This window comes from Maylandia zebra, linkage group LG17 (genome assembly GCF_041146795.1).
Source record: "Maylandia zebra isolate NMK-2024a linkage group LG17, Mzebra_GT3a, whole genome shotgun sequence".
Taxonomy (NCBI): Eukaryota; Metazoa; Chordata; class Actinopteri; order Cichliformes; family Cichlidae; genus Maylandia; species Maylandia zebra.
In genome coordinates this window covers 39681655-39697726 of record NC_135183.1, presented here as the reverse complement: position 1 = coordinate 39697726, position 16072 = coordinate 39681655, and the positions used below count along the sequence as shown (strand labels likewise).

General features: G+C 44.0%; 1 protein-coding gene across 2 annotated transcripts in view; it reads left to right on the top strand.

The window, feature by feature from the left end:
- braf (B-Raf proto-oncogene, serine/threonine kinase) overlaps positions 1 to 16072 on the top strand; it is a 32027-nt gene that overhangs the window by 1417 nt on the left and 14538 nt on the right. For both annotated transcript variants that reach the window (XM_004553743.6, XM_004553744.6), the window contains exons 2-8: positions 9497 to 9598; positions 9705 to 9992; positions 11719 to 11822; positions 14245 to 14347; positions 14441 to 14589; positions 15113 to 15232; positions 15340 to 15499. In XM_004553743.6, the coding sequence (XP_004553800.1) occupies positions 9497 to 9598; positions 9705 to 9992; positions 11719 to 11822; positions 14245 to 14347; positions 14441 to 14589; positions 15113 to 15232; positions 15340 to 15499 (1026 nt within the window). The remainder of the gene's footprint in view (positions 1 to 9496; positions 9599 to 9704; positions 9993 to 11718; positions 11823 to 14244; positions 14348 to 14440; positions 14590 to 15112; positions 15233 to 15339; positions 15500 to 16072) is intronic.

Here is a 16072-nt window from a genome sequence, read left to right as displayed (position 1 = left end):
ATGTCTATAATCACAAATCTGAGCTCAGGTATGACTCTGAGGCCTCTTCATAAAATGGTTTAGTGTGTATTTTAGACGGGCTTTTTTCATGTGCCATTCAAACTCCAGATAACATCTGGTGCAGGACGTGTTGAGCCCTGGTCCACGCACACAGCGCTGTTTTATATGAAAAACTGCAGATGAAGTCTCACCTGTCCCTGCTGCACCGTTCTCCAGCAGCTGGTTTGAGTCGTTTCTGGATCATCTCTCTCACTGCGTCTCACTGAGAATATTCCATGTTTGGTTACAATTATTTTATGGCTCTAACTACAGATTTAAAGGGAAACCTGGGATGAATATTTTGGTGCCTCAGTTTGGACATCACCCTGAGAGGATTAAACGTCGTCCCAGAACACTGGGATAATTCAAGGCTGCTAACTGTACAGTACAGTTAGCAAACTGTGATCCATCGGTTATCCAGCTCTGCTGCTGTGCAGCTGGATAGATAATCAGTCTTTATTCCCTAACACGACCTTCATGTTGCATTTCCCAGCATGTCTCAAGCTGTGTAAACATAAACAATCAGTAAACCGTAGCTTTTCTGACCCTATTTAAAAATAATCATTTCTAAATTCTGTAAGTTTGTGTTTGGCTGGTTATTGAATTAGCTTCACTCTGATTATTTTCAGGACTTTGTAGGACGGAGAAACTATTTGAACCTGCTGTGCATTGGAAACTTGGATAAAGCTCCAAAGTGACTGAAGTAATGAGAGCTGAGCTTGAGCTGCGACTGTGTTTGATGGTGCTTTTCAGTTGCATTCTGTTCATCCAAAATTGGACATGTCAGTAATGGATTGCATTTATAAAGCGCTTTTCTAGGCACCCAAATTCCACTATTCATTCACTCTCACATTCACACACTGCAGGCAAACCACAGTTGTAGCCACAGCTGCCCTGGGGCAGACTGACAGAAGCCAGGCTGACATATCGCGCCATCGGCCCCTCTGGCCATCACCAGTAGGCGGTAGGTGAAGTGTCTTGCCCAAGGACACAACGACCAGGACAGAGAGAGCTGGGGGATCCAACCGGCAACCTTCCGGTTACAGATGAGCTTTCCAACCCCCTGAACCAACTGTCACAAATGTCCATATTTAGAGGATGTGGTCATTAATGTGTGACCAGAGTCCAGGTGTGGAAATCCCAGGAAGCTGATTCTGTTCATCTGGACCATGAACACAATCAAAAGTTGATTCATGTCCAGATGAACAGAATCATGGAGACTTTTGAGAGCTGGGTCTGTCTGTTTGCAGCAGAGCTTGACACTGAGAGGAAAAGTCAAAGATGGTGAGGATGGATTATTGATTAATGCTGGGGAACCGTTGTTTTAACATTAGTATAAAAAGCTTTGCTTTAAAAACTCTCCCTTTTTTCTAAAAGTGCAATTCACATCACTTAGTGTGTGCACAGAGCACCACATCCAAACAGTACTGGTTTCCAGGTATGAGGAGTTGGACCATAAAACATTATCAGTGGAAACCAGCTGTCCAGCGATCAGCTGTGAGCCACACACGGAGGTCAGATGACAGGTGGGGGGGAGCAAAGTGCAGAGATGACCAGCAAAATGCGATGAAGCACAGGAGAGCAAAGATGTGGAGTAGTGGCATAAAAAGCTTGAAGGAGTGGAAGAGAGGAGGCCAGAGGAGGCATCGCTTCAGTTTCCCAAATGATTGATCCTCAGCAACAGAGCAGCTGTTCATGGGCAGCGTTAGGACAGTGATACGTTTTTAAGAAAGCCAAACTTTTGTTTCAGAGACAGATCAAACGGCTAACTGCAGGCCTGGAAGGGAAATCTCGCTCTAGCATCTCCTGACTCGAAGCGATTAGCCGCCTCCTAACGCTAAAGAGTGTAAAGCAGTCAAAGTGCATCGCTGTGGTGGAGAATCGTCAGTGAGATCAGAGAAGACATAGAAATGTCCGCTTTCCTTCCCAGACATCAACATCATCTTGTCTCCTCTGCCTGTCTTCTTTGACAATGAGACGATGCCATGTATTTATTTGTTATCTGTTTATTAGAGATTTGAGCCTCTTTTATTTCCCCAAGTTAATTAGTATTGTTTTACATTTATATATTTGTTTTACACGCATGAAGTCAAGTGTATAGAGCGTAGCATGATGACCGCTGCATGACCCTGCGGCTAAACTGAATGCCTCACATTACACTTCCACTATAATAAAAACAGTTTTGTCTGAGAGGGCCATGAGATATGAGGAAAATCTGATATCACGATATTTTACCTGATATCACGATATTTTACCTGATATCACGATATTTTACCTGATATCACGATATTTTTATCTGATATCACGATATGTGTAAATAACCTTAAATGTTATTTTTAACCATGTAGTGCCGAACACTGCGCTGGTTTACTTATTCAAATAGACATGAAAACAAAAAGTCTGAATGAATTGAAACGTTTGATTTTACCCACACAGAGGTTTTCCACAAATGACTGTGACAGTAAGTCTGTGGTCAACACTAAAAAGGTGCTCTGTTTTATTTATAACATATAAAAATGAGAAAATAAAAAAATGTGATGACCTCAGATTACAGACACAAGTCTGGATAGCGACTATAAAACGACTAACCGTCACAGGTAGTTTATTTAACTTGTTCTTTGGTGCGTAGAGAGACGGTCACATGCAGAGTTGTAAACATTCATTTTGCAGGTAATGACTTTTCAGCTGGTGGAAGACATTTGTGGCGCTGCTGCCTTTTAGCGACAATAGTTTTACAGCATGTTTGTCAAATTACCGCATTTTGCAAACAGCTTATGATAAAGCGATTTCAGCCATGGAAAAACTAGCGATACATCGAGTAAGTTCGATATATCGCCAGCCCCTACTTCACAAACATAAAAATAGACTTAGTGTTATACTAATACTTGAACTGATTACCGCTATAAACAAAATAACTGCATTTATTTTGCTAGTACTAGCTACGAACAGGCAATGACAGAACAGCAGTGAAAATGTATGCTATGTCTTCTAATGATGCTGCCTAAGGGAAGCATGTATAATGTAAACAGAATTGGTCCTAGCACTGAACCCTGTGGAACTCCATAATTAACCTCAGTGTGTGAAGAGGACTCTCCATTTACATGCACAAACTGGAGTCTATTAGATAGATATGATACAAACCACTGCAGTGCAGTACCTGTAATACCTACAGCATGTTCTAATCGCTCTAATAGGATATTATGGTCGACAGTATCGAACGCTGCACTGAGGTCTAGCAGGACAAGCACAGAGATGAGTCCACTGTCAGAGGCCATAAGAAGATCATTTGTAACCTTCACTAAAGCTGTTTCTGTGCTGTGATGAGCTCTGAAACCTGACTGAAACTCTTCAAATAAACCTCTACAGATGATCTGTTAGCTGTTTGACAACTACTCTTTCAAGGATGTTTGATATGAAAGGAAGGTTGGAGATTGGCCTATAATTAGCTAAGACTGCTGGGTCTAGAGATGCTTTTTGAGTAAAGGTTTAACTACAGCCAGCTTGAAGGCCTGTGGTACATAGCTGATTATTAGAGATAGGTTGATCATATTTAAGATCGAAGCATTAATTAATGGCAGGACTTCTTTGAGCAGTTTTGTAGGAATGGGGTCTAAAAGACACGTTGATGGTTTGGAGGAAGTAATTATTGAAGTTAACTCAGAAAGATCAATTAGAGAAAAAGAGTCTAACTTAACATCAATGGTACTAAGAGTAGCTGTAGATAATATTACATCTGTGGGATGTTTACTGGTAATTTTTTCTCTAATGATAAAATGTTATTAGTGAAGAAGTTCATGAAGTCATTACTAGTTAACGTTAAAGGGATGGTTGGCTCAACAGAGCTCTGACTGTTTGTCAGCCTGGCTACAGAGCTGAAGAGAAACCTGGGGTTGTTCTTATTTTCTTCAATCAGTGATGAATAGTAAGATGTTCTGGCTTTGCGGAGGGCTTTCTTATAAAGCAACAAACTATTTCTCCAGGCTAAATGATGATCCTCTAAATTTGTGACACGCCATTTCCTCTCCAGATTACGAGTCATCTGCTTTAGGCTACGTGTTTGAGAATTATACCACGGAGTCAGGTACTTCTGATTAGAGACCTTAGTTTTCACAGGAGCTACAGTATCCAGAGTCGTACGTAGTGAGGAGGTGAAATTATTAACAAGATGATCGACCTCTGTTGGAGCAGCATTCAGGTAGCTGCTCCGCTCTGTGTTGGTACAGGGCATTGAAGAAGGAAGTGACTTGTGAAGTCACTTCCTAGCACTCACTTGAGTCAGCCCTCTGCTTTGTGCTCTGCTCAGCTGTCTGTCCTCCAGGTTCCCTGTCCTACTTCAGTAGGGGAGGCATAATTGGCTGTTGTGGCGTCAGCCTCTCCTTCACCACAGCCGGAACCCACTGCTCCATCCCTGCTCTGCAGCTCAGCCACAAACAACACCCAGCCATGCATATAGCAAGTCTCATTACCATCTTATAACCGTCTGCTTCCCTCTTGCTGCTATCCTACTTTGACGCTTCACCCCTGCACTCACCTCCACTCTGCCTGCACTCTTTTCGTCACCCCTCATGTGCACTGTTCACTTCTTTCGATGGTCCCAGCTACTGAAGCTCTTCTACCATCACTGTCTCTACTCCTTGCGTCTGCACTGTCCCACCTGCCCGACTCGTATTTATACTTATGCTTCTATTGATTTTCATCTCTTCTCTCCAGAGCATTCCTCCACCTCATAGGATATTGGATTTCTACTCTCACTACAGATGAGTGTCGTCTGCAAACAGGTGCTTCTCTGGCCTCACCTGTCACTCTGCCCATTAGCACTGCACACCAGAGTGGGCTCAGAGCAGATCCCTGATGTAATCTCACCATCCTTACGCCCATCCTGCACCACCCTCACATACTTCTCTGCCACTCTTGATTTCTTCATGCAGAACCACAGCTCCTCTCTTGGCACTGTATCATCTGCTTTCTCTGATCCATAAAGACTCGGTGAAGCGTCACATCTGTAGTGCTCTTCCACTCGGTGCATGAAACCATACTGCCACGCACTGATTGACACCTCTCTTCTTAACCTGGCTTCAACTCTTTCCCATGTCTTCATGGTATGCCTCATCAGCTTTGTCCCTCTGTTTTGTTCTGCAGCTCTGTACATCACCCTTGTTCCTGACACTTGGTCGACTAAACGAGGAAAAGTAAACTGGACTAAACTAGAGATGGACCGATCCGATATTACGTATCGGTATCGGTCCGATACTGACCTAAATTACTGGATCGGATATCGGAGAAAAATAAAAAATGTAATCCGATCCATTAAATATCACGAAAGCACCTCACAAAACTTGCAACACGCCGTAACTCACCTCAGAACGTTAGCACGTCGGAGCAGTATGCATCACGTGATAGAGCAGCTGTGGCATGCGGGACCTGTGGTGGTCTGGATAGCATTTGGAGCTTCGCTAGCAACCTGGCATTTCATCTCCGATAAAGTTATCCCCGAGAGAAGTAAAGCAAGTGTGTAAGTCCATCTCTGAATGTTTGTAAAGCATTCCTGCGTTAAGCTTAACAAACGACTGCCTCTTCTTGCTGCTACTTCAATCATGAAACTGCTTAACGATCAGCTGATCGGCTTTTCTGTCGCGAGTCCGTGTCTCTAGTTTGCTTTTGGCCCACTTTGCACCAGAAAGAGGAAACCAGCGGCTGAACAACAGCAGCACGTTTAAGCTTGATCAGCTATTGTTAGAATGTATTTAATATTACTTTCTACACCAGGATCTTTTTCTACGTAGCTGACGCTGGTAACTGTGCAGGGGCGGATCTAGCAAAGTTTAGCCAGGGGGGCCGATAGGGCATTAACTGGGAAAAGGGGGCACAAAGACATACTTTTCTTTCTTATTCTCATTTAAAATGTCTAGCTTTTAATAAATAATTATCTGACACCCAAAGTTTTAATTTGATGCAAAATGAATAGAAGTCAATTACTGTATATAGTAACTATTAAGTCTAATATATATACCCTAGTAAGCTATAGTACTTTTTCCTTTGGGAAGGTACCATCTGTGCAGTCTGCAATTTTGTTGAAGAAAGATGTTGAATCTATTTAATATTTCTTGAAAAATAATTGATTTCTGTGCATTTTTTTTTCACACTGCATCAAATTAAGGTTGATTACGTCGATTAAGCATCATGAGGTGGAGCGTGAGGGGTGGTTCCCTATTTTTTATTTATTTATTTTTATTGTTGCTGGGAGTTGGAACTCTATTAGTTAGGTTGCTTAATATATATGCTAAGTAGGGCTGCCACGATTAGTCGACTAGTCACGATTACGTCGACTATCAAAATCGTCGACGACTGATTTAATAGTCGACGCGTCGTTTGAAGCTTTGTAAGATCACAAAAGACGCAGGAATAAGTGGCAGGATTTAAGAGTGTAATAACGGACTGAAACAGAAGATGGCAGCACTGCATGTACAAGGATGTCAGCTACCGTTAAACCCCGAAGAAGAAGAAGCTGTGTCCCAGAATTCATAGCGCGGCCCTGCTTAGTTTCCAACAATGGCGGCAGCTAGTTAGTTTTAATATTACTCTTATTATTCTTTCTGGGTCACAAAATAAACGTTTAACATATTTTCAGGCGAGAATGTAGCTGTGTAAACCTCAAATATCTGCTCAGTTTATCAAGACACCGCATATTTTCAAAAGCGCTCCGACGTTTTCGGAGACGTCTGTTACCCACTAGCTCGATAGTTAGCCGGGGGCTAGGCTAACTAGAGCCGTGAGAACACCGGACTCCCGGCAAATCGTTTTCAAACCCACCGCAGTCTTTCTCTACTCAGGTTAAACATGATATATGAGTCACTTAGATAACTTAAAATGTTATTGTTTGGCTTTTTTCAGTGTTTTATTTGTTCCTGAGTAAATCGGTTTGGCTGAGATTAAAGTTATAGTTTTTACACAGCTGAATAAACATCAAGCAGACAGCTGATTATCAGAAGTGTGAGATGCTCGAGAGTTTACTCCGGTGTCCTGTTATATTTTAGATAGCAAGGAGTTTATTAAACTTCACCGAAACAATCTGCAAATTTCATTAAACTTTAATAAACTATCATCTTGTCTTTATTTTTAGTTAGCACAGACCTTAAACACTTCAAGCTGTAAGCTAATGATAGTTATATAAGAGCAGATGCTGCTGGTGCAATAAGCTGTACGTTTTACATCCAATGGATGATGATCTGATTAGTCGACTAATCGCAGAAATAATCGGTGACTAGTCGACTATCAAAATAATCGTTTGTGGCAGCCCTAATGCTAAGTACTCTTTAAAATACCAGAATAGGGAGGATGGTGTAGGTCTAAGTTTATTAGATTGATCAGTATTGCTGAACTATTAAATATTTTTTTTTGTATACAGGTATAACAGAATAGCTTTAGTGTAGTTGTTGTTTTAAACTTGAGTATGAACTTATACAAAATGCAGCAAGATATTTAAAAAACAGTTTTGTTGATTAAAAAACACTATATCGGATTCATATCGGTATCGGCAGATATCCAAATTTATGATATCGGTATCGGTATCGGACATAAAAAAGTGGTATCGTGCCATCTCTAGACTAAACGACTAATCTCAAATCAAGAAACACTCGGATATTAAGTGACGTTTGAGAACCGTTTAATGGAAAATGTCAAAAACTAATAAGGTGTTTTAAACCATTATTCACGTTCTTCAATCATGAATGATGCCGCATAAATGTGTAGCACTTCACATCGTTAAACATTTTCTTTCACTTACTGACCTCCTCACCCAACGCTAAGGCGTAGACCAGGGGTGGGCAACTCCAGGCCTCGAGGGCCAGTGTCCTGCAGGTTTTAGATGTGTCCTTGATCCAACACAGCTGATTCAAATGGCTAAATTACTTCCTTAACATGTCTTGTAAGTTCTGCAGAGGCCTGGAAAGGAACTAATCATTTGGTGTGCTGACCCAGGGTGAGATCCTGCAGGACACCGGCCCGCGAGGCCTGGATCGCTCACCCCTGGCATAGACCATCTACCTTTCAGCGAAAGCTAATTTCTGCTTCCTGTCGCCTGCATTGTAGATGATGACTTTGTGTCCACAGAATAATGATACAGTCGGGACAACAGTGAGAAAGAAACGTAGGGCTGAGCTGTCCTTCCTTTAGCTCTAAGCTCTCTTTTCCTTTCCTGTGCTGTCTGTCTTGGGGGAATTAGCTCTCACTTCTCTCTATGCGAGTAATACAGTAGCATTAGCATTAGCTGACACACTGAAGCACTTTGTGTATTTACTGTGTTTTACACGTTACTGTCTCCATCCTCGCTCCGCTCCAACACTCGCTGAAGTGCCTCAAACAACAACTTGTAGATATTACAGTAATCAGTAACAGAGTACTGTTTCAGTAATTGTAGTTACAATTGTGCTGCTACTTGTGTTAACAAAATTCTCGCTTATCTGCACATGGGTGGGTAGAAAGAGGGAAAAACATCGAGCTTGCTGCTTTTCGTCCCGCTACAGGCCCGATGTCAAAGTAAGTGTAGATATGGTCACTACGTTAGTGCTTTAGAGCAATTAAAAATAAGAGTGCAACAGTAAAACTGCACCCAGGACAGAAGCGGCTACATCGTGCTGAACTTCATCAGGTAACAAAGGCAGCGGCGCAGCATCCATGTCAACCTGTTCGTGTTTGTGAAGGAGAATCGCTGTAACGGTCGCTCTGGTGTTCATCTTCACTGCGTGTGTTTGGTTTGAGTTCATGAACAAACTGAAAGAAAAATGGTGTGTGTGTGTGTGTGTGTGTGTGTGTGTGTGTGTGTGTGTGTGTGTGTGTTAGCATAAGGATTTTTGTTGGTGTGAGTCTGTAGTCTCAGATTTATATTGCGAGCTGGTAATTATGCAATATTTCAGATCATTTTACAGACAAAGACAAAAGTAATGTAACAGGTGTACTCTGGTAGAAACTAAGTAACATTTGGTTTAAAGAAAAGTAATGAGTAATGTGTAAACATTACTTTTTTTGAGTAATGAACCTAATGCTGGTTCCGGCCCACCTTTAACCCCTGAGTGTAGCAATATAAATGATGCATAAATTATTTGGTTTTGCTCGTTTCATCTCTCGGCATGTGATAAGCCCGGTGATGGAGGGTTGGCTTTTGTGTTGTTCTTTCCTACCCCCGTGACAAAAATGTGCCACAGGTGTCTCCACCAAACACCCAGCGATCGAACACCAACCTGTTAGTAAAGCAGCTACAGCCCCAGTGTCCCCAGCTACTTCACAGAGGTCCTAAAAGTAGAAAGAAAGAACTAATTAAATACTTTATTTTTTATTGTTTTTTACTGATTACATCTGTACATCTCCAGGGGTGTCCATGTTATCTGATCCTGGTAAAGCTGGTATGATAATGTGTTTTTTAGTCGTGCAGGTATTTACGTTTTACCCTGTTTCCTTGCAGATCTGGAACATCAAACAGATGATAAAGTTAACACAAGAACATCTGGAGGCTCTCCTGGACAAGTTTGGCGGAGAACACAACCCTCCCTCCATTTATCTAGAGGTAAGATCGTTTCGGCTTATGTGAACAGAACTTGCTGTGACCCTCGTAAATGTCACCGGAGGTGTTGAAGCTGTCGAGTTCGTTCCTCACGGTTCTTCTTTGGCAGGCCTATGAGGAGTACACCAGCAAACTGGACGCTCTGCAGCAGAGGGAGCAGCAGCTGCTGGAGGCCATCGGGAACAGCGCAGACTTCTCCTGCTCTCAGTCTGCTATACCAGCCCTTCTGGAAGTCAAGATAGGAGGTTGTGGGGTTGGTGCAGGGCCTCAGGCTTTCCACTCGGCCCCAAACACTTTGGCTGTCCTGCAGACCCCCACTGACACAAGCCGAGCCAACCCTCGCTCCCCCCAGAAACCCATTGTCAGGGTCTTCCTGCCCAACAAACAGCGAACAGTGGTAAGTGAGAGCCACTCTCTCGGGATGCTTATGTGGATTTTAAGGCACGAAAGTCTGATTGACGAGGCTCCTGAGAGCCAGCGCTTCATTTGCAGCAGCAGATATTAGATGTTCAGAGTTGATACATCCTCTTGGTGAGCTTTGCATCTGGTCTTTCACAAACTGCTTTTTCATGTTGACTTAGTTTTTGCTGAGTTAATGATGATACAGTGTAACATGTAACGTGTTGCTGAGGAACACGTGATTATTATTTTGTCATAAAACCTCAGAGATGAAAGACGGCGTGCAGCCTTTTTGACTTTAGGTTGCACAAAGTGCTCGGTCTCACTCGCTGTCAGATGCTCACAGCAATACAAATCTAGTTTAAAATAAAACGTGGTTTTACATTAAGGCATAAATATTATAAGTCCCTTTATGTATTTGTATTTCCATTCAGTTGACAGTCGAGCATTGGGCAGATACTAACCCTGAATCTCAGAGTTAGTATGACTGTTGGATAAAAAGCACGTGGGTGTAGAAAAAAAGTGCTTGTGTGAATGGCTGAATGAGGCAAGTTGTCTAAAGTGGTTGGAGTAGAAAAGCGCTGTATCAGAACCAGTCCATTTACTGTTCAACATCTTAATCCCTCACCAGAGAAATGCACTCGTGAAGCAGCAAAAAGGGTCCGACAGAAAATGATTGATGCACGTTGTTCAGTCTGACTCCTGCAGCTCATCCTGCACCGTGGCTGTAACAGCTGTGGTCGGTGGTGTCCATCATGGACATCAGCTTGGCTCTTCCTCTGAATTATTGTTGCACATTTGAGGAAACATCAGGCTTGATTTAAACATTGCATTCTTAACTTTGAAAAGTAAAATGTGACTAAAGATTATAGCCAAGAAGACGTACTGACTTGGTATTTATTACTAAGACAAACTCTTTGCTTATTATAAAAAAAAAAGTCCCGCAGATCGACTCAGACATGTACAGGACGGCTGCTTCTCTTTTCTGTCTCTGGCTAAACGTAGTTCTGTGTGACAGCGTCTGGCTCAGCTTGGGAGTAATTCGGAGCCTCTGTGACGGACTTGTGTGGTAAATCTGCATAAATCTGCACAAAACTTCAGTTTGTCATTAACCTCCTAGGACCTGCGTCCACATGTGTGGGCATCACATTTTGGTTTATTTAGACCAAAATACTCGATTTTGTTCTACAAGGGCCTGATATCCACTTACGAGGACTTTATGCTGCCACTGTTCTGTCGAAATTTCAAACGAATATCTTCATATGTGGCTCTGATTTTTCTTAGAAACAAAAATCGGGTAAAGAAAAAAAATCTGGTAATTCTTTGTTTTTACGTTCATCAGGTCCCAATCAGCCCAAATATCAAAGAGAGATTAAAAATGCTGCTGTGGAAGAGTTCGGGTCTTAGCAGGTTGAAGTGCATTCACAGGTCTGCTGTGGTTTAATGCAGACGAAGGCTGGGAGCATTAGTCTGACCCATAAAGTCAGAGTAAAGCTTCCAGCGAGGCCCAGCCCTGCACGTCAGCTGGATCGTCGGTGTTCTGGTTCTCTGAATGTTGACGATCGGCGGAGGTCGGGCGAGGTGACTGAATGTAATACTACTGTACTGCCAGCCTTCCCTGAAACGATGACCTGTGGCTGCTGGCTGAGAGATGTAAAACCCAAACCTGGTTACATCCTGTCATTTCTGTGTCAGTTCAGTGAGTGTCGTTGTGCTGCCTTCAGGTGCCGGCACGCTGTGGGATGACTGTGAGGGACTCCCTGAAGAAAGCCTTGATGATGCGAGGACTCATTCCAGAGTGCTGTGCAGTCTATAGGATACAGGATGGGTAGGTGTCTCACAGACTTATCAGTCGCTGTTTCGTGTCACTGCGTCTCCTCGCGTCTTCACGTCTTGACTCCTCCCAGCGAGGATGTTTGAGAAACATGTGAAGAAGCTGCCAGATGAGAGGACTGTGCTAGTGATTTAATTCTTAGCATAAAACCTGAATTCACCAAGTTATTACAGTTTGTGTTTAAAGGGTCAACTTCACTGTGACATTATGTTAATTTTACCTCTGCTGCCTCGTTACAGATATTATAAGAATGGACTGATGTCGATGTCACATGCAGATTCCCTGTCTGGCAGTCAGGATACTTCCAATTTAATGTTTAGCCAGTTTTTTGCTTCAGGCCTTTATCTGCAGACATAAGAACTATAGTATGAAAATGAGTTTGGTAACAGCTGGGAATCTCTGTTTACTGCTTCTGAATGATTAAGAGAGCAAATAGCAGCTAACGGCTACTTCATGAAATGTGGTGAGTGTGAGCGCCTCTGTGAAAGCAGAAGTTTGAGTAGTTGGCTGCTCTGGTTCAGATGTGTGTGGCACAATGACCCACAGGATCGGACACCTCAGCGAATTTACCCCGAGGTCTGAATGTGCACCACTTTAAAACAAACCCAAGAACTACAGCTTAGACCAGCGGTCCCAACCTTCTTTAAGGTGTGGTGGATAAATACGACAGAAAAATGATACGACCGAGACAAAAACGGGGCTCTTATTTAAATATAATAAGTGCGAATTCACTGTGTAGTTGTGTAACTTTATTCGCAGCGTCCTCCTGAAATGCGCCAACAACATTGAGAGCAACGTCCTCCTCTCTGCCCCTTAATGCCCTCTGGTCGCTATGGTAACGCGTAACTATTTCTTTCAAAATAAGACACAACTACAACACGGGAAAAGACCCGGGGAAACGGAGTTGACGATAAAAACCCTGAAAACCGTAAATTTCACACCCAAGCCTCAACTCTCGCGACCCGGCACCAAACGACTCACAGACCGGCGCCGGGTTGGGGACCGCTGGCTTAGACTATCGGCCTCAGTTAGCACTTTAAAGTTAACGTTCATAACAGTCTAACTAGAACAAGTGTGGCACGTTTGGAGGGGCTGCGAGGGAAAGCTTCTCTCTAAAAAGAACACGATCGCAGGTTTTTAAAGCTACATGTGGATAACCACAAAACCTCTGAAACCACGTCATACAGCATATCGGCACAAAGACCTTGTACCAGCTGTCAAGCACAGTAGTGGAGGGGCACAGCCGCTAGACCTGGGCACCTTCCAACAGTCGTACTTCCGATGGGAAGCATATTTGGCTGCAGACTGGAGCAGCCAGGCATCAAACCACCAACCTTCAAGATAGTAGAGGTTAAGCTCCACCTTCTGAGCTACAGCCACATAATGTGAGGCCACGTGTCTCACAGTCACAGGGATGGCGCAGTCCTCAGAGCGTACCTGCAGAGTGTTGTCAGATGGAGATGGTGTTCAACATGGGCCACACCTGAATGTGCTCCATCAGTGTGTCCAGTGCATCCTGGGTCCATGGCCGACTCTTCCGGCCCACTTGTCAAAAAAAAAAAAAATACTATTTTCTAAGTAAATATATTTGTAAAGGTGCTACTGACTTGAAGTTCTCACGGCACAGTCCATCCAGTCCACACATGCAAAGAAGTTATGTGCAATAATCAGAAATGGGCAGCAGTGCAGAGGATAAGCTAATCGCTAATCGCCACTTCTCCACCCCCGTTGCCATATTGCCTGTTTGACGCGCTGTTTTTGAAAGGAGGGAACCTCCTCTCACTGGATGCCTCCTGGCTGACGTGTTCCAGGCATGTCCCAACAGGGCAGACTCTGGAGAGGCTACATCTCTCGGCTGGAGTTCCCCTGGATAAGCTGAAGGAGGTGGCTGGTGAGAGGGAGGTCTGGGCTTCTCTGATTAGGCTGCTGCCCCACGATCCGCCCCGGATATACGTGGGTGGGTGGATGTATGGATGGAATGGCACATCGCTGCAAAATTAATGTCCGTAAACTTTAACTCAAACTAAAACAACGGCGTAAAGATGGGAGGGCCAAACTTTCTCCAGCACGATGTGACACACCGATAACACCATACACAAAATGCTGACGTCAGGTTATTGCTTCTGAAGGTTTTCATAGGCCTATGTGTTGGGACCGCCATATGGCCATCGGGTATTTTTGATGTAGGCAGTCTCATGTCATGTACAACAGTGCGGTGCACGTCCCACACTGTGGGGAGGGTTATACAGTGCGCACAGTATCATGAGTCCTGCTGTATGAAAGTGGAGCAGTAGGATGTTTGGGTTTTATGCTGGAAACCATCTTGGTTAGTTTTGCACCGCTCTTGGTGCGGTGGCTAAACCAACGGCTGGCTGAGGTGTAGACAGTTTCCGATACTCCCCACTTCCTGTTTCAGAGAGAAGAAGCCTATTGGCTGGGACACAGACATCTCGTGGCTGACGGGGGAGGAGCTGCATGTAGAAGTGTTGGAAAACGTGCCGCTCACCACACACAACTTTGTAAGTACTTTCAGAAAACCAAGTGTCCCGTAGTGAGAAGTGCTCAGTGCAGCCGGGGTGACTCTGGTCTGTATGTCTCTGTTTGATCCACAGGTGAGGAAGACTTTCTTTACACTGGCCTTCTGTGACTTCTGCAGAAAGTTGTTGTTCCAGGGTTTCCGCTGTCAGACCTGTGGCTACAAGTTCCACCAGCGGTGCAGCACTGAGGTTCCTCTCATGTGCGTCAACTACGACCAGCTCGAGTAAGTTCAGTGCAGGAAGGCGCACACTGCTGTGAGCAGTTTGGGACGATATAAGGATGTTATGGCTCCACGGGCTCGGCTCAGTGACCTGGTTCTCAGTGCTCGTGACACTGAGAACCTGCTGACAGGCAGCTACGCTTGTATCTTTGTACATGTGCGACTGCCACGGGGAAGCAGGGATCAGGACGCTACCGGCAGTAAAAATGCGAACAGAACGAAGCTGTCGTCTGCACAGATCCTGATTCATCTTTATGGTAACAAAGAGCAGTGACATATTCAGGCTTTTAGCTTCAATGGGTTCAAAAAATGCCTCAGATTTTAAAGTGCAACAAAAAAGAGAGAAATGTCATGACTACATAAAAACGAGTTACTGTAAGCTCCAAAATTCACCGTTGGTTCCTGTGGTAGGCAAATGAAACAAGTGTGCTCAGTGTGAAAGGATGTGTGTTAGTGCTTGTTTGGCCTGTTTAAGGTTACGTTCCAACTGTGCCTGAATCGTATGTTTTCGGCGTGTCCTCTGCAGCTTGCTACTAGTGTCCAAGTTCTTTGAGCACCACCCGTTCACCCAGGAGGAGGTCTCCTCAGAGGGAACCACGCCTGTGTCTGAGGCCTGTCCATCACTTCCCCCATCCGACTCCACTGGGTGAGTCCTCCAGCCTCATACCGAAAAGGAGACGTTTTCCTTCTGTTTCCTCAGCAGAACATTTAGAGTCTGAAGTTTGAAGTACTAACCAGCGGCTTTCTGTCCAGATCAATATGCCACGCCACTGTGTCGCCGTCCAAATCCATACCCATCCCGCCCAGTTTCCGGCCCAACGAGGAGGACCACCGCAACCAGTTTGGCCAGCGGGACCGTTCATCCTCTGCCCCCAATGTGCACATCAACACCATCGAACCGGTCAACATCGATGTGAGTCCGCTGGACTCGCTGACACATGAGAATTTTCTTTCATTCTATGTTTTTCATCACCTCACACAGCGCCCTATGGTTTCACGTCAACGTCCAGCACGTGTTACAGACGTGTTACAGACGTTACACTTGTGTTACAGTTGTGTTACAGACGTTATACTTGTGTTACACTTGTGTTACAGACGTTACACTTGTGTTACAGACGTTACACTTGTGTTACACTTGTGTTACAGACGTTACACTTGTGTTACAGACGTTACACTTGTGTTACAGACGTTACACTTGTGTTACACTTGTGTTACAGACGTTACACTTGTGTTGCAGACGTGTTGCAGACGTGTTGCAGTTGTGTTACAGACGTGTTACAGTTGTGTTACAGACGTGTTACAGTTGTGTTACAGACGTGTTACAGTTGTGTTACAGACGTGTTACAGTTGTGTTACAGACGTGTTACAGTTGTGTTACAGACGTGTTACAGATGTGTTACAGACGTTACAGATGTGTTACAGATGTTTTACAGTTGTGTTACAGACGTGTTACAGTTGTGTTACAGACGTTACAGATGTTTTACAG